Consider the following 18025-nt stretch of genomic DNA (forward strand, 5'->3'; position numbering starts at 1 on the left):
TACAGCTTAAAACATCAAGAGCAGGTTTAAACTTGCACTCACTAGTTTTTTGAATATTTGTAAATTCTAATATGTGATTCATTAATTTATTCAACTTGCTTATTTGAGCCAAATGTTACCTTTTTCCTGTATCCTCTCTTCTTCTGAATAGGTCGCCCACTTTGTCTTATCCCTTATACCCCCCGATTTCCGACATCCAGTCAAAACTCAACATGACTGAATAGAATACCAGTTTTGAGATGGGAAAACCAACTTTGTCCAACTTCTCCATTTAAACAGTCTAAAAATCAGAATCCTGTAGGGCAAAAGCCGAGGCACAGTAGAGTGGATAAGACTAATGCATGTACTCACAGGTATTCGCAAAGCGCCTATGAAGCTTACAGCTGACATTCTAGTTCCACCTTCCCCAGTGACTGCAAAATTATGGTTCAGTGGCACTGTGCAGTTCTCTCTGTCTGGAAGCAAACACTGCATCGCTGGATCCTACAGACAGTTTCCCACCACCACAAAAAGAAAAGTAAATACATTAAAAACGTATGTATCAAACAACCAAGTCATTCACATGTCTTGTGACTTTACTTTTTGTACTACAGAAAGTGATTCACTGATTCTGAAATCTTTAGTGAAAAAAGCACTATTGTTTAGGCCTGCATGCATTTACTTCTGAAGTCAAAGCACTACAGTGTCTGTATTGTGAGCAGATTTCAAATTGCAAAACCACTACACATCATAGCGTGCCCTGAATGGAACCCAGCTATTGGAAATTGACTTATTTCTTCTACTTTTCATGGCTTCTCCCCATCCACCATTCAAATGTGGTTTCACTAGTTGGAGTTGAAAACACTTCTTGGTTAACATACTGAAGATATCACTGACATTACCTGGCTTCTATATAAATATTAAGCTGATTTTTCAGAATTTCTGTCCCTTGTATCTTCACATTCATCAGTTTAAGTAGGGATCATTTGTACTGTTCAGGTATGCATAGCATATGCTTAGTTTTAAGAGACTCATGAGTTTGTTTTGTTCCTCACCTCCAGTTTTCAGTCTTACTCATTCATGCAGTGACACCTATGAATTAAATCATTATCATCGAAGGACTAGATTCTGATGTTTTACACTGAGTAGTACCTTACTCCACCTGACTTCAATAGCAGTGGCATCAATTACAGAGGGTGGCGGGGGGAAGTGAGAGCAAATCCCCCCCCCCCCCGCCAAAACGCTTTTTGCACTTGCTCAAAGTTCCATAGGCCATGGAGCAGGGGGGCCATGGCCCAACCACCTTTAAGCAGCTGGCTCATACTAAACAACTACAGCTACTGCCAGAGGGGTCTGGACCAACACCCCAGCTGTGTAGTCACATTGCCACTAAAGTTTGACCTGGCCTCCCCTCTGTACACATGAAGGGGTGGCCAGGCCAGGTTTCAGTGAATGGTGTTGCAACCTGGAGCATAGGGTTACCACGCCATTGAAATTTTGGAGGAGCGGCAGAGCGAAATGATGTGGTGACCTGGCGCACCAGGAGCCTCTTCCTGTACAGCAGAGTGCAGGGGAGCCCACCGAGAACTCAGACTGGCTCATGCACTGTGTGGTAAGAGAGGGGTACACTCCCTGGCTGAGGGAAACCTGGGGTCCCTTCAGGAGGAGGGGGTTGGGTAGGGACCATAATTTGATCGTTCTCCCTTGGAAGTATCTGATTTGGCACCTCTGTTCAACAGTGCTGTTGGGGTAAAGTGCTATTCAATATGAATAGGGCTTGGAATCCGTGCCTAAATGCAGCAAGCCAATTAGCCAGAGATTACATTGAACCAAAACCTCTCACGTGCTTTCCCCTGAATCTTGGGGAAGTTCAGACCTAAATCCAAGATTCACCACTCGCTTCCATGTGGGGTGGCAGAAATTTTGGACACACAGCTGTCACGGTCCATCAAAACTCTTTTGCCAGCTTGTAAAAATGAGAGGTTCGGTAGCTGTAGCAACCCAGTATTTCACCTGCACCCTATGCCACTGTCACACTTTAAGATGACCTATCAGTGCTTCTCTTTTTAGCTGCAAGAGGATTTTAATGTACGTTCATCCTTCATCAAGATTTAATGTAAACGTGTGATAGTTAGGAGAAGAGCTTAATACTACCAGGTTTATTTGAATCTAAGCTTTATTTGAATCCTAGGAAACGCACATTAACCCTAACAGATTTGACAGCAAGCATCCCAGTGCTGCTCAGCCAGTGTTCGTCCGTCATGATCAAGATGGAACACCTCTCAGGGTGAAAGGATAAAGTCTCCTGATCCATTCAATCTATAGCCTCTCCGCACAAACTGACAAGAGTGCCCATTACTGAGAGTTATGATTAGAGCTGGCAGAGCAAATTACAGCCAACAGTTTATTTTCAGATTTCAGCTCTTTTTGTTTATGAATTGTCCAAAAACAGCTTATGAGATTCAAGACTCTTGCCCTTATTTTAAAATTATTCAGAGCATAATACTGGCAAGTAACATCTGGGCTGTAGGTTGTACTCAAACAGTTCATTGTAAACAGTGAATATACTTAGTTCAGAATGCTTTGGTTAATTTTGATTGAACACATAGGTGACAAGTAGAACTGGTTGAAGTTTGGTGTGTGGAAAGTTTTCTTACCTAAAAATATGATTTTGCCACTGAAACTAAATTTTTGGGGGAGAAAATAATCAATTCTGAGAAACAATTTTCACCACAGGAAGATGTGAAAACAAAAAGTAGTTAGAGTCAAATCAACATTTTGAAATGAAATGAAGATTTTTGTTTTGTTCTGGTCACAAGGTATTTCTGTTCTCTGAAGAGACAAATCCAGAATCAGGTTTCTGGTGTGAATACCAGTACTGATTTACAAATGTAAAGTTTGCTCCTGCCAATAACCTCTAAGGGTATGTCTACGCTACGGAATAAGGTCGAATTTATAGAAGTCGGTTTTTTAGAAATCGGTTTTATATATTCGAGTGTGTGTGTCCCCACAGAAATGCTCTAAGTGCATTAACTCGGCGGAGCGCTTCCACAGTACCGAGGCTAGAGTCGACTTCCGGAGCGTTGCACTGTGGGTAGCTATCCCATAGTTCCCGCAGTCTCCGCTGCCCATTGGAATTCTGGGTTGAGATCCCAATGCCTGATGGGGCTAAAACATTGTCACGGGTGGTTCTGGGTACATATCGTCAGGCTCCCCTTCCCTCCCTCCCTCCGTGAAAGCAAGGGCAGACAATCGTTTCGCGCCTTTTTTCCTGAGTTACCTGTGCAGATGCCATACCATGGCAAGCATGGAGCCCGCTCAGGTAACAGTCACCGTATGTCTCCTGGGTGCTGGCAGACGCGGTACGGCATTGCTACACAGTAGCAGCAACCCATTGCCTTCTGGCAGCAGACGGTGCAATATGACTGGTAGCCGTCATCATCGTGTCCGAGGTGCTCCTGGCCACGTCGGCTGGAAGCGCCTGGGCAGACATGGGCGCAGGGACTAAATTTGGAGCGACTTGACCAGGTCATTCTCTTTAGTCCTGCAGTCAGTCCTATTGAACCGTCTTATGGTGAGCAGGCAGGTGATACGGATTGCTAGCAGTCGTACTGTACCATCTTCTGCCGGACAGGCAAGAGATGTGGATGACATGCAGTCCTTCTGCACCGTCTGCTGCCAGCCAAAGATGTAAAAGATAGATGGAGTGGATCAAAACAAGTAATAGACCAGATTTGTTTTGTACTCATTTGCTTCCCCCCCTCCCCTGTCTAGGGGACTCATTCCTCTAGGTCACACTGTAGTCACTCACAGAGAAGGTGCAGCGAGGTAAATCTAGCCATGTATCAATCAGAGGCCAGACTAACCTCCTTGTTCCAATAAGAACAATAACTTAGGTGCACCATTTCTTATTGGAACCCTCCATGAAGTCCTGCCTGAAATACTCCTTGATGTAAAGCCACCCCCTTTGTTGATTTTAGCTCCCTGAAGCCAACCCTGTAAGCTGTGTCGTCAGTCGCCCCTCCCTCAGTCAGAGCAACGGCAGACAATCGTTCCGCGCCTTTTTTCTGTGCGGACGCCATACCAAGGCAAGCATGGAGGCCGCTCAGCTCACTTTGGCAATTAGGAGCACATTAAACACCACACGCATTATCCAGCGGTATAAGCAGCACCAGAACCTGCCAAAGCGATACCGGGCGAGGAGGCGACATCAGTGCGGTCATGTGAGTGATCAGGACATGGACACAGATTTCTCTGAAAGCACGGGCCCTGCCAATGCATGCATCATGGTGCTAATGGGGCAGGTTCATGCTGTGGAACGCCGATTCTGGGCTCAGGAAACAAGCACAGACTGGTGGGACCGCATAGTGTTGCAGGTCTGGGACGATTCCCAGTGGCTGCGAAACTTTCGCATGCGTAAGGGCACTTTCACGGACCTTTGTGACTTGCTTTCGCCTGCCCTGAAGTGCATGAATACCAAGATGAGAGCAGCCCTCACAGTTGAGAAGCGAGTGGCGATAGCCCTGTGGAAGCTTGCAATGCCAGACAGCTACCGGTCAGTTGGGAATCAATTTGGAGTGGGCAAATCTACTGTTGGGGCTGCTGTGATGCAAGTAGCTCGTGCAATCAAAGATCTGCTGATATCAAGGGTAGTGACCCTGGGAAATGTGCAGGTCATAGTGGATGGCTTTGCTGCAATGGGACTCCCTAACTGTGGTGGGGCTATAGACGGAACCCATATCCCTATCTTGGCACCGGAGCACCAAGCCGCCGAGTACATAAACCGCAAGGGGTACTTTTCGATAGTGCTGCAAGCTCTGGTGGATCACAAGGGACGTTTCACCAATATCAACGTGGGATGGCTGGGAAAGGTACATGATGCTCGCATCTTCAGGAACTCTGGTCTGTTTCAAAAGCTGCAGGAAGGGACTTTATTCCCAGACCAGAAAATAACTGTTGGGGATGTTGAAATGCCTATATGTATCCTTGGGGACCCAGCCTACCCCTTAATGCCATGGCTCATGAAGCCGTACACAGGCAGCCTGGACAGTAGTCAGGAGCTGTTCAACTACAGGCTGAGCAAGTGCAGAATGGTGGTAGAATGCGCATTTGGACGTTCAAAGGCGCGCTGGTGCAGTTTACTGACTCGCTTAGACCTCAGCGAAACCAATATTTCCACCGTTATTACTGCTTGCTGTGTGCTCCACAATATGTGAGAGTAAGGGGGAGACGTTTATGGCGGGGTGGGAGGTTGAGGCAAATCGCCTGGCTGCTGGTTATGCGCAGCCAGACACCAGGGTGGTTAGAAGAGCACAGGAGAGCGCGGTACGCATCAGAGAAGCTTTGAAAACCAGTTTCATGACTGTCCAGGCTACGGTGTGAAAGTTCTGTTTGTTTCTCCTTGATGAAACCCCCCGCCCCTTGGTTCACTCTACTTCCCTGTAAGCTAACCACCCTCCCCTCGTTCCTTCGATCACTGCTTGCAGAGGCAATAAAGTCATTGTTGCTTCACATTCATGCATTCTTTATTCATTCATCACACAAATAGGGGGATGACTACCAAGGTAGCCCAGGAGGGGTGGTGGAGGAGGGAAGGAAAATGCCACACAGCACTTTAAAAGTTTACAACTTTAAAATTTATTGAATGACAGCCTTCTTTTTTTGGGGCAATCCTCTGTGGTGGAGTGGCTGGTTGGCGGGAGGCCCCCTCACCACGTTCTTGGGCGTCTGGGTGTGGAGGCTCTGGAACTTGGGGAGGAGGGCGGTTGGTTACACAGGGGCTGTAGTGGCAGTCTGTGCTCCAGCTGCCTTTGCTGCAGCTCAACCATACACTGGAGCATACTGGTTTGGTCCTCCAGCAGCCTCAGCATTGAATCCTGCCTCCTCTCATCACGCTGCTGCCACATTTGAGCTTCAGCCCTGTCTTCAGCCCGCCACTTACTCTCTTCAGCCCGCCACTTACTCTCTTCAGCCCGCCACCACTCCTCCCGGTCATTTTGTGCTTTCCTGCACTCTGACATTATTTGCCTCCACGCATTCGTCTGTGCTCTGTCAGTGTGGGAGGACAGCATGAGCTCGGAGAACACTTCATCTCGAGTGCGTTTTTTTTTTTCTTTCTAATCTTCACTAGCCTCTGGGAAGGAGAAGATCCTGTGATCATTGAAACACATGCAGCTGGTGGAGAAAATAAAGGGACAGCGGTATTTAAAAAGACACATTTTATAAAACAGTGGCTACAGTCTTTCAGGGTAAACCTTGCTGTTAACATTACATACATAGCACATGTGCTTTCGTTACAAGGTCGCATTTTGCCTCCCCCCACCGCGTGGCTACCCCCTCAACCCTCCCCCCTCCCCGTGGCTAACAGCAGGGAACATTTCTATTTAGCCACAGGCAAACAGCCCAGCAGGAACGGGCTCCTCTGAGTGTCCCCTGAAGAAAAGCACTCTATTTCAACCAGGTGACCATGAATTATATCTCACTCTCCTGAGGATAACACAGAGAGATAAAGAACGGATGTTGTTTGAACGCCAGCAAACATACACTGCAATGCTTTGTTGTACAATGATTCCCGAGTACGTGTTACTGGCCTGGAGTGGTAAAGTGTCCTACCATGAAGGACGCAATAAGGCTGCCCTCCCCAGAAACCTTTTGCAAAGGCTTTGGGAGTACATCCAGGAGAGCCGTGAATGCCAGGGCAAAGTAATCCTTTCACATGCTTGCTTTTAAACCATGTATAGTATTTTAAAAGGTACACTCACCGGAGGTCCCTTCTCCGCCTGCCGGGTGCAGGAGGCAGCCTTGGGTGGGTTCGGGGGGTACTGGCTCCAGGTCCAGGGTGAGAAACAGTTCCTGGCTGTCGGGAAAAGCGGTTTCTCTGCTTGCTTGCTGTGAGCTATCTACAACCTCGTCCTCCTCCTCCTCATCTTCTTCGTCCCCAAAACCTGCTTCCGTGTTGCCTCCATTTCCATTGAAGGAGTCAAACAACACGGCTGGGGTAATGGTGGCTGAACCCCCTAAAATGGCATGCAGCTCATCATAGAAGCGGCATGTTTGGGGCTCTGACCCGGAGCGGCCGTTCGCCTCTCTGGTTTTCTGGTAGGCTTGCCTCAACTCCTTCAGTTTCACGCGGCACTGCTTCGGGTCCCTGTTATGGCCTCTGTCCTTCATGCCCTGGGAGATTTTGACAAAGGTTTTGGCATTTCAAAAACTGGAACGGAGTTCTGATAGCACGGATTCCTCTCCCCAAACAGCGATCAGATCCCGTACCTCCCGTTCGGTCCATGCTGGAGCTCTTTTGCGATTCTGGGACTCCATCATGGTCACCTCTGCTGATGAGCTCTGCATGGTCACCTGCAGCTTGCCACGCTGGCCAAACAGGAAATGAGATTCAAAAGTTCGTGGTTCTTTTCCTGTCTACCTGGCCAGTGCATCTGAGTTGAGAGTGCTGTCCAGAGCGGTCACAATGGAGCACTCTGGGATAGCTCCCAGAGGCCAATACCATCGAATTGTGTCCACAGTACCCCAAATTCGAGCCGGCAAGGCCGATTTAAGCGCTAATCCACTTGTCAGGGGTGGAGTAAGGAAATCGATTTTAAGAGCCCTTTAAGTCGAAATAAAGGGCTTCATCGTGTGGACAGGTGCAGGTTTACATCAATTTAACGCTGCTAAATTTGACCTAAAGTCCTAGTGTAGACCAGGGCTAACAAACTTAAAGCCTTTCTGTTTCCATGAATATTCATGCAAGTAAACTCACTGGCCACTGGGGGAGCAAACACAGTGGAAGCAGTTTGTTGAAGAATGAGTCATCTCAAGAATTTTTAGCAGTATTTACCCAGGGCTAGTTTTTCCACTGTGTTTCCTCCCCACAAAGAATTAGATGAAGACTACTCTCATTATTTTAAAAAAAGTGTCTATATGACAAACAAGCAACCAAACAACCACCTACCACCTGTAGAAAACCTTTAAAAAATGGTCCTCAGGTGATGTTCAGAGCCGTACTTCACCAAGGGAATGAGATTTTACGTTGTCCAGTATCATGAATACTGTACTTAGCCTGTCTTGTGTTGTCTAGGTTAGATTGCACTCAGTTCTCATTTTCAGAAGGACTGTTTTTGCAAACAAAGGGCCTGCAAAGTTCAGTAAATAAGTATGTACAATGGGGAGATAGAATAACTCTATTCCTTTTCTCTATAGATGTTCTCAGTATGGAGGGTGGGAGGAGGTGCCTCCCAACCCAGAGTGTTCAGTCTCCATGCTGAAATCCAACCACTCAAAAGGTTACATATTATGCACACACATAACTAACCATTCACACACACACAAAATCAGAGGGCTAAACTGTGCCTCTCATGAATGGCCCACGTAATGGACCTCCAGAATCACAGTCCCTGCACTCAGGGGAGTGCAGGCACTGCTAACATGTTGTTTCCTCTGCAAGCAACAAGACAAAAGTGGAGAAGGCCGAATCATGCCTTTGTTTCTCCACCCCACAAACCAGGAGAGCTTGTTAGCCATGTGATGGGGTCTATATGGCACCTTAATAGAGAGTAGCAAATTACTTCTGTTCCCCAGGGAGCTCCAGGAGCCATTTTGTTCCCTTGGAGTGGTTCGGCTGCACACCGAGCATCATTACAGGCTCTGCCTACCAGGCATAACTCAGGCCTTAGAATGAAAGGAAGAACACATAAAATAGCTGCTCATCAGTAAGGGCTTGGTCCAGAGTCCTTGGAACTCAGTGGAAAGACTCACATAGACTTTAATGGGTTTCGGAACGCCAAAGAAACAAAACCAGCTGTGTTGTCCCTGGGGTGGGGGGAGAGAAGAGAAATGGTCTCTCCTCTACTCACTAGTGAATAATCAACTACATTCCCTTGTAATAGATCCTACACAGCATATTTAGTAAACAAAGGGATGCAGAGTGAAAGGTACTTATGTTTTGGCTATTTGTACTTTGTGTATACAGCACATTACTCTGCTCTCCTCAATGAAACTCAGGGATGCGATTATTGAAGAGATTGATCACAACTACAACGCTGGGATCTGAAGGTCTCCCAAAGTTGGGGATGTTTTTGATCCAGGCTATGGGTTTATGCTCATCCCCTTATCACTATTGTGACTTTTGCTCACATTGCTCTCACTACTCTTCCCCTTCTTTTAAAATTAAAATGTTCATTCTGAAGAACTCAAAGTGTACCCCAGAAAGTGATGCAACTGGTTTTGTAGGTGAGGACAATAGGGCACAGAAGTTGTTAAATAGGTCATTATTTTTAAGAAGCAGTAAATCTCCAGCCGAAAGCAAAAAACTGCTAAGGGAACACTACAGTATAGAAGAAATTAAGGGGAAGATTTTCGTACGCATAAAAGGCAGTCAGTCACCTACCTGCCTTTTGTGTCTTTGAAAAATCTCCCCCTAAAACACTGTTTTAAAGTAAGTTGAAATATTTTTATATTTATATTTTTCTATAAGATCTTTAGCAGATTGAAATATTCCTGGGTGAAGCCATTTTCATTGTAAAGATTCTATCTGAGCTTAGAAAATCTTACATAGTTTTAACTTAAGACATTTCATTGTACCTGAAGTTTTTTGGTTTCTTTAAGATTTAAGGTTGGCTTATGGACTCTGAATTTATTTGTACCATTCATGTAGGACTTTGAGCTCTGCAAGACAATTTTAAAGAGCACTACCTTAAAGAAGTCACTGATGCTAGAAACAGGGTTAGACCCTACTTTCACATACCAAAGATCTTTGTTCATCACACCTCAGATGCAAAGCCAAATGGAAAAACTTATGGTTTGATAACTGTACATTCTAGTTATTTTAAATTCAGGTGGAGCTCTGTGAATCTTGCAAAATGTGAAAGAGAAGGCACTTTTACATATTCTCATTTCAAATTGTGCTGTACACAGGAGCGGCACAGGGAATTCAGATTGTGCGCTCATTCTACTTAATGGCTTTGATATTTTTCACCACAAAATCCACATTTTGTAGCAATACTTTAATCACAATTAGACTTCCTAAACTGATCCATTTATTTCAGAGGCTGCTATTAAAGGAACAATCTCTCTCCTCCCCCCTCCCCATTGAAGATAAAGATTTCTCACATTCTCTTATAAAATATTCATTCTAGCTGTCCGAGCCCAGGAAGGGGGCACCAGGGTTGTAGTTATGGTCTTTGGGGTACGCCCCGCCTCCCCCCAAGGATCTGATCCTATCTATCCTCTGTGGGCTCCCCAGGCCCCCAACTGGAACAGATCTAAAATAGTTGCTTTCCTGTAAATATAGCCATTCATTTGCATGTGCAGTTGCACATCAGTGCATGCTGAAATTGCATTCTTTGAAAAATGTCACCATATGACACTTTATCTAAAAAGATTTGCCATAGACATGAAATGTGTGGGTTAGGTAAACCTTAAATGTATATTCACCACCAGGTAGAGAGAACATGGGGCTGTGTTCAGTTGGGTATAACATTAGAGGAGCAGAGGGAGGCACTAAACTTTACAAAGTGCCTTAGTACATCCTGAATGTTATGTAAAAAATATAGTCAGAAAAGCATGCCCTGTCCATATCTAAAGTCTTAATTTAAAAGGAAATATAGACAAAATTTGCCCCAGATAAAGTTTATGGATGCATATTTTTGTTGTTCTTTAGTTGTTCATTCCTCCAGTGCAGAAAATTTATGGAGGGATGAGGATAAATTATGTATAATCCATAAAAGGTAAAGTGCAGTCAAAGATTGAAGTAATTATCCTTGACGGGCCCAAGTCCAAGAACAAGGATTCTGCAAAATACATACTAGAAATGGTCTTATTGAAAAGAAGAGTCGTGTTGGGAAGTGAATTACAATGATCTAGCAGAAAGAAAATCTATTATCTGAGGAAAGAGCAGCTATATCTTTATCTAAAGGTTAAGAAGAGAAAAAGTGAAAGATTTTTTTCCATTTCACTGTTTAAATGCCATATACTCTGGTAAAGGGGAAATGCCTGGAGACGAGGACTAGACTGAGAGGCTGCATATTAAATATTTACACTTTATCTTCTGGAGAGAAGTAAGAAGTTGAAAAGTAGGGAGCCTTCCAGATATGGGAGAACTTTACCACAAGAATTTTTTAAAGAACTGATATTTCTGCAGAAAGGGAAAGCCAAGTTAAAAGAGTCCTTAGAACAAAAGAATTGCAACATGTTCATAGGTAATGATCAGCTGGGTCTATAGGCTATGTTGCAAGAGCAGTGAATGAGAGATTAGATTAGAAGCAATGAAAAAGATACCAAATCTTCACATAACGCTGTACGTTTCTTTCCCTATTACAAATGCCATTAAACCTGCCCTCTACTGTCACTTATCAAATTCCTTTATTGCAGAGTGCACAGACTGCTTGAACTACAGCTTCTGTGGAGAGCAGAGCTCTGTGGAAAGCTTAGACAAAGACTCCACTTCTGGCATTTACACCAGACTGAAATATTTTGAAACAAGTTTCAGATGTACAAGTACACAAACCAAGGTAAAATGGCCAAAGCACTTAAAGTGCACCTTCTATTTTTGGGATAGTTGAAAAAAACAAAAAAAACCCTTAATTTTAAATGAAATTATCTTCATGAGTGGATTCTGTTTCCAGATAGAACTCCTTTTTTAACCGAGCAAAGCCAGATACAAGTGACCCTGTGTATCCTGAGAAATCTGTGGAGAAAGTCAGAGTTAGGTGTTGTAGGTTCTGTTCCAGTCTCTGCCACTGATTCGGGAGGAAAAATTAGCAATTTTTGCATAGCTTGTAACTTACAGTGTAGTCACTTGAAAGTATGGAGGGAACTGGACTCCCTGTTTTCTTGTCCCTTCAAATTATGGGGAACATGAAAATAAAAATCACCAGACCAACTCACAGATGGTGCCTTAGATTTACTCTCTGTGAGGAACTACTCCTCATGGTAACTTTTCAAGTTTTTATTGCTTCATCTGCAATTAGAAGATTGTCTCTGCTCTGCTTAGATTCAAATAGACTCTTGAATTATTATTTACAAAAAATGTTTCAGAAATTTTCAAAGGGACCCATTCCCCATGGGAATTTGCTTTTCAGAAGGACTGAAAACAAAGTGGCAGCTAGAATTTTATGACTTCCTGCAAAATTCTGCAGCTGGTCTAGCAAGGCCAAGGTTTTTGTTTCAAGTGATGGCACTGTCTGTTTATTATCCTAATACTTTAGCTGTACCCTTCAGTTGTTATTCATCTATATTTCAGCAACCTGATTTGTTAATCAATGTTCTATTAATTGATTTAACTTCTACAAATTAATCCTGTGGTGAATACAGGAGAATGCACTACCCTCCACTCCTGTTGACTTCACTCTGTACTTTTCGGACTTCAAATTTTAAATTTGAGGTATTCCCATATTCAAACATCATGTGACTTCCTAGGATGAATTGAACTCTTGGCAAATTTTGCATTCTGGGGCTATTTCTGAGTGAAGTCTAGGAGAGAAATGTGTTTAAAACCTCCTATGGGATTGCAAATAAGAATCTGTGGGAGGGAGCGATGCTTTGCGCTCCAGAGAGCAAGGTTTCCTTGGAAACAGTAGGTCAAATGCATCAGACAATGAGGCTGGGTGTGGGGCAATTATCTTGCTGATGTTCATGAAAAGATTAAGTTAATGGCCTCTTGTTTTTTGGGGGGTGGCTGCAAGAAAACAAATCCCCAATTGCCTTTTTTTTTGGTTCAACAGCATCAAGACAGAGATAGTTGAAGGTCATTTTTTCTTTCGTATCAGCTTTTGGTAAGACAGATAAGCAATACGCTGTGCAGAACTCTTTAACAATGCCTTCCAGTAACAGCGTATTGAAGTAAATGGAATACATTTACCTCAGCAAAGCTTAGTGGCAAATTCTGAGATCTATCTTTCTTTCCAGCAACTGCATGAAGCAATTGAAACATTCACCAGGATGTTTCTCAATAGGTAGCAAAAAATACTGAAGAAAAATATCTTCCAGCTCAAAGTGTCTATGAGTCATGTAACTTCAATCCAGTAAGAGATTTGCTTGTATTTAAAAAATGAGAAGGAATTAAATGGAAAATATAGACAGTACAGTATTTTCTGAAATTAGGTGACCAAAATATGTGATAAATCCAAAAACATATATGTTTGAGAGAATGGCAATTAAAATGATAGAAACTTTATATCAGGAGAGATTGAAAAGATTGATGATCATGTCCTTTAAAGAGGCGAACAGTAAGAGGAGAAGAGAAAGCTGTACAAAAAATAATACATGCTACAGAGAAGGCCAATCCACCCTAAGTTACCATACAAGAACAAGATTGCATGCAAAATTAAGAAAGTCAATATATTCAAAACAGATACAGGACATTTTCTTTCAATGTACAATTCATCTTTGGGACTAACTGCCAAAGGATATCATTAAGGCAAATGATATAGACCCAAATCATTCCTTACCCCAGTGAAATCTGGGGGCAGGAGAAAATACATTCACTTGAGGATCCCCTTGTGGGAATCTTCCCCCTCAAACTGTTCCTTATGCTAATTTAAACAAAATTTAAAAAATCCAGTTTAAAAAAAAAAATCAATCCTCCCCCCCAACACCAATTTTTATCCCCCCACCGGCAAACTGCATGAATAATACTCTAAGTCCACTACAAAACCAACACACCACATTATCATGAGTCCTACACCAAGCTTAATTTATTTCCCTGGCAGGTATTAGAACCCCTCATTGTTCAAATGTATACCAGAAGGCTAGTTTCATACTATAACTACCAAATGATGTCCTATTTATCCATTAAAAAAGAAAAAGCAACATAAAATATAACAATGAATATTACAATAATGTTCACTTACACTGGATGGTTTGCAAGTGCAACTTAAATCTTTAGGGTCTGAAATACAACAAAACACCAGTTAATCAAACATAAGGAATCATTCTTCTAAAACCCTGTGGATATTAAAGCCTGGTCTACACTTAGAAAAGTTGCTATAATGGTATAACTATGCCTGATAGGGGTATGATTTTTTTACTGATGCACTTATACCCAGTATAAGCCTTAGCATAGATGCAGTATACTGGTATACAGATGCCTTATATTGATATAGTTTATTTTGCTCCCTGAGCCGGCATAAGCTACTTTTGTATAAGCACTTCTATACTGATATAATTGCCTCCACGCTGTATGCAGGTGCACATGCGTGTATTCTTGCTGCTTTAAATCATAATTAAAGCAATAAAATTTTCTGGTATCGTCTAGCCCCAAATGAAAAAAAAATACCCCTATCCATTTTGACCTACAGATACAATATTTGTTTCTTTTCTTTAATATTCAGCCCACAGACAAAGAGTACAGTTAAGTCATTTTCAGTCAGACACAATGCATATGAAGTCAAGTGAAGATGTCATATGTTATCAGACTAGGAGTACCCCAATTCCCCCATCCATACGTGGAGTCTGACTCCTTGCCTCACAAGTAGGCTCACTGAAGTCAAGTGAAGATACAGATCAAGAGGATATGATTTGGGGTGAAGTAGGACAAATACATTCTGGTAGGGTATATCATACCTTTGCTGCTTTAAGATCATGTTGCTGCAATCACTCCACATGATGCTCTACCTTAAGACCACTCAAACAAGAACTAGTGCAGGATGCCATGGCCAGCTTAAGTAGAGGTCCTGATCAGAAGCACATTACACCTGTGCTCCATGATTTGTACTAGTTCCCAGTAAATTTCAGAGTGGAATTCAAGGACTTAGTGTTAACCTGTAAAGCTCTAAATGGGTTAAAAACCAGTTATCCGAGAGCTTGCCTTTCTCCCCAGGCCAGAGTTGTGATCAGTGGAGACCCTTGAGCTATAAATGAGAGAGCGGCTGGCAGGGGGTCAGACTAGGACTTTGCAAATGCCCCCTCAGGATGTCAGATCTTGGCCTTCTGAACATGCTGAAAAGCCTATCTTTTTTCCATGTAGGTTCTGGGAAAGACGTGACCCGAGTGCCTGGTGGATATTTGTTTAGGTACGAGCAGACCTTTATAGGTATTTTGCATTGTGTATTTTAATTTGTGTAATGGGGGTTCCCAACATAGGATGGACAGCTACAGTTTTGTATAAATAAGAATAAAAATAAGGAAATATATACTTACGTTCAACGAGAAACAGAAAACAAACGGTTCCCAGGCAAGCAATTATAACACCAGGAACCACAAAAGACAGACCCCAGCAGGTAGATACCCAGTAACCAGCAATTAAGGATCCTAAGATATTCCCTACGGAAGTGTGAGAATTCCAGATTCCCATGATCAAACCTCTCCTGCATTCAAAAGGATGCCAATTTTAGTTATTCTGCTCATAAACATTATTAAGTAGCGTACAGAATGACAGACAGCAGTTAATCTTTGGCACTGTTGAAGTATTTGAGGCCTTATCACTCTATAACTGTACATAACCCTTTACACTACTGCCTTTAATCTGACCGTTTCAAAGTACCTAAACATTAATGAATGTATCCTAAAAGCTTCCTTGTGCAGGATATGGGTATTATTCAGAATCTGGCACGATTGGGACCTGCTAGCCTGATTAAGGCCATTGAAATATATGGAATGACTCCCATTAATTTCAGTGGATTTTGGATCAGGTCCTAAAGATGCACTTTTGCTACAGAAAAAGAAAGATGTGTTCTTAGTGTGAATCACCTATGTCTACACTAGAACCGTTACAGCAGCACAGCTGCAGCACTGTAGCGTAGGTACTTGCTACAGCGACAGAAGGGGTTTTTCTGTCATCAGGGCTGATGTAACCACTAGGCGAACTAGGCGGCCGCCTAGGGCGCCAAGATTTGGGGGCGCCAAAAAGCAGCGCCCCCCAATTTATTTTTACACTATTGCTGGAAAACGAATGAATAAAGAAAAGAGAAACACAGTTGAACTTGCATTTTAACCATTATGCAGTATTCATTTTTGAAAGTTTATGATGGGCGATGCTCCAGGGGGGAAGGGAAAGCGCGGTGGCGCAAGGTGGAAGTTTCGCCTAGGGTGCAAAATATCCTTGCACCGGCCCTGTCTGTCATGGTAGTAAATCCGCCCCCTTGAGAGGTTGTAGCTAGGTCAATGGAAGAATTCAGCCTGGTCTACACTACAAAGTTAGGTTGATGTAAGGGTAGGCTGGGTCACAGAGGATCACTATTGGCATTTCAACATCACCAATGGTAATTTACAGGTCAGGAAAGTCAGTCCTTGCGTGAAGCTTTCTGAACAGTCCTGTATTCTTAAAGATGTGAGCAGCATCATGCACGTTCTGTGAACAGCCCACATTGATGTTAATGAAGCATCCTCGGTGATCCACCAACGCTTGCAATAACCACAGAAAAACGGTCCTTTCTGTTGATGTACTCTGTGGCAAGGTGGGGTGGTGCCGCCTATTGCTCCACTGCAGCGTGGGAACCCCATTGCTGCAAATCCATCCACTGTGTCCTGCACGTTGCCAAGAGTACAGTCCTGCATAGCAGGAGGCAATTAAAGATCCTTCACACTAGCATGACAACGGCCCCCACAGTGGATATGCCAACTCCAACATGATTTCCCACTGAATAGTAGCAATCTGGCTTTGCACGTTTCCACAGTGTGATTGGCACTCGCTTCTCCCTTAACAGTGCAGCTCTCATTTTCCTGTCCTGGTGCAGGAGGGCTGGGGTGAGCTCAGCACACAGATCCATGGATGTGGCCTTGCACATCTGAAAATTCTGCAGCCGCTGCTCATCATCCCAAGCTTGCATTATAGGACATCATCCCACCAGTCAGTGTTCATTTCTTGGGCCCAGAAGCGGTCAAGCTACAGAACTGTAGTTGTGCTGTCGTAGGCACTTGTAGCAGAACATACCCTTACTGTTTATACTGTTCGTACAGTGGCACCTATAACAGGGACATCAGACCCTACGGTAGCATTAATGTGCATTATTTCTGTGCAACTGGCATCGGTGCCAATGGATTAACTGCGCAGCTACCACAATGTTATGGAGAAACACTGTACGATGTTACAAAAGAACCGTAAAATATCCCCCACTGCAGGACTGAAAAAGTTGGCTTTGTAAAGAGCGAGCACTATGAAAGAGCAACAAATTTTGTTCATCCATCTGCCAAATACAATCTCTTTAAATTCATACTTTGAGTTGTATTATAAAAAAAGTGGTAAAAACAAGTAAGCCTTATGGCACTTTTTGATGCATACCCTGATGATTTTTAAACAGAAGTGAAAGCAATGGGAAATTCCAGTTTAAAACCAATGGCACAATACAGCCCTTATTTTGTTTTTTAAAGTGTTTTTAGGCTGAGAACATTTGCCAGAGTTCCTCTCAATTTAACTCTGAAGTAATTTACTCATATGTCTGAGAGTTATTAATGAACACACACCAATACAGATGTTTGAAACTGAAAGCAAACATGTTTTGCACAGGGGGCGCGTGACTCTGGCATTTGGGGAGGCTGGGTGGGAGCACTGGAAGTTCCATAGAAGTGGGGGGGCTACTGGTGCATGAACCCTGGCCCCGCCCCTGCTCCACCCCGCTGAGCCCCCTCCTCCAAAGCGCTCCCCCTCCGCTCCTCTCCACCCCCTCTCCTGATGGCCACTTCCCCTGCTCATTCTTCTCCTCCCCTTCCCCCAGAAGCCCCAGTCCTTCTCCTGAGCCCCCTCCAGCCCCCTGCTGCTCGTTTCTCTCCGCCCTTTTTGAACTATTTAATTAAGTTAGTTGCCACAACATGGGCAGCGAGTATAAGAGACTTGGGGAGCTAAATCTCCCCAAATGGGGCAAGAAATGCCAACTGAGGCACACCTTATGGAGACCTGATGAGTGGAGTGCTGCCACCAGAAGCTCCCAAGAAGTGAGGGGGAGCCACTGGTGCCCAGACCATGGCCCCGCCCGGACTCCGTCTGTGCTCCACCTCGAAGCCCCGCCCTCACTTGGCCTCTTCCCCTGTGGCCCCACCCCCACCGCACCTCTTCCCCTGGAGACTCCGTCCTCACTCTTTCTCTTCCTGTCCTGCCCAGCTGCCACTCACTCCTCTC

At 43.9% G+C, this 18025-nt stretch overlaps 2 protein-coding genes across 3 annotated transcripts in view; both read right to left on the reverse strand.

Moving 5' to 3' along the window:
- Positions 1-18025, reverse strand: part of SLC37A1 (solute carrier family 37 member 1) — a 60474-nt gene that overhangs the window by 24452 nt on the left and 17997 nt on the right. For both annotated transcript variants that reach the window (XM_077818131.1, XM_077818129.1), the window contains exons 8-10: positions 15112-15278; positions 13824-13861; positions 352-483 (exon numbers count right to left, since the gene is read on the reverse strand). In XM_077818131.1, the coding sequence (XP_077674257.1) occupies positions 352-483; positions 13824-13861; positions 15112-15278 (337 nt within the window). The remainder of the gene's footprint in view (positions 1-351; positions 484-13823; positions 13862-15111; positions 15279-18025) is intronic.
- LOC144265492 (uncharacterized) lies at positions 5580-7242 on the reverse strand. The gene is made up of 2 exons (XM_077818133.1): positions 6741-7242; positions 5580-6153 (listed from the first exon to the last, which is right to left on the reverse strand). The coding sequence occupies exons 1-2, from the start codon at positions 7147-7149 to the stop codon at positions 5999-6001; spliced, it is 564 nt and encodes a 187-aa protein (XP_077674259.1). The 5' UTR covers positions 7150-7242; the 3' UTR covers positions 5580-5998.

The sequence above is a fragment of the Eretmochelys imbricata genome, chromosome 1 (assembly GCF_965152235.1).
Source record: "Eretmochelys imbricata isolate rEreImb1 chromosome 1, rEreImb1.hap1, whole genome shotgun sequence".
Classification (NCBI taxonomy): domain Eukaryota; kingdom Metazoa; phylum Chordata; order Testudines; family Cheloniidae; genus Eretmochelys; species Eretmochelys imbricata.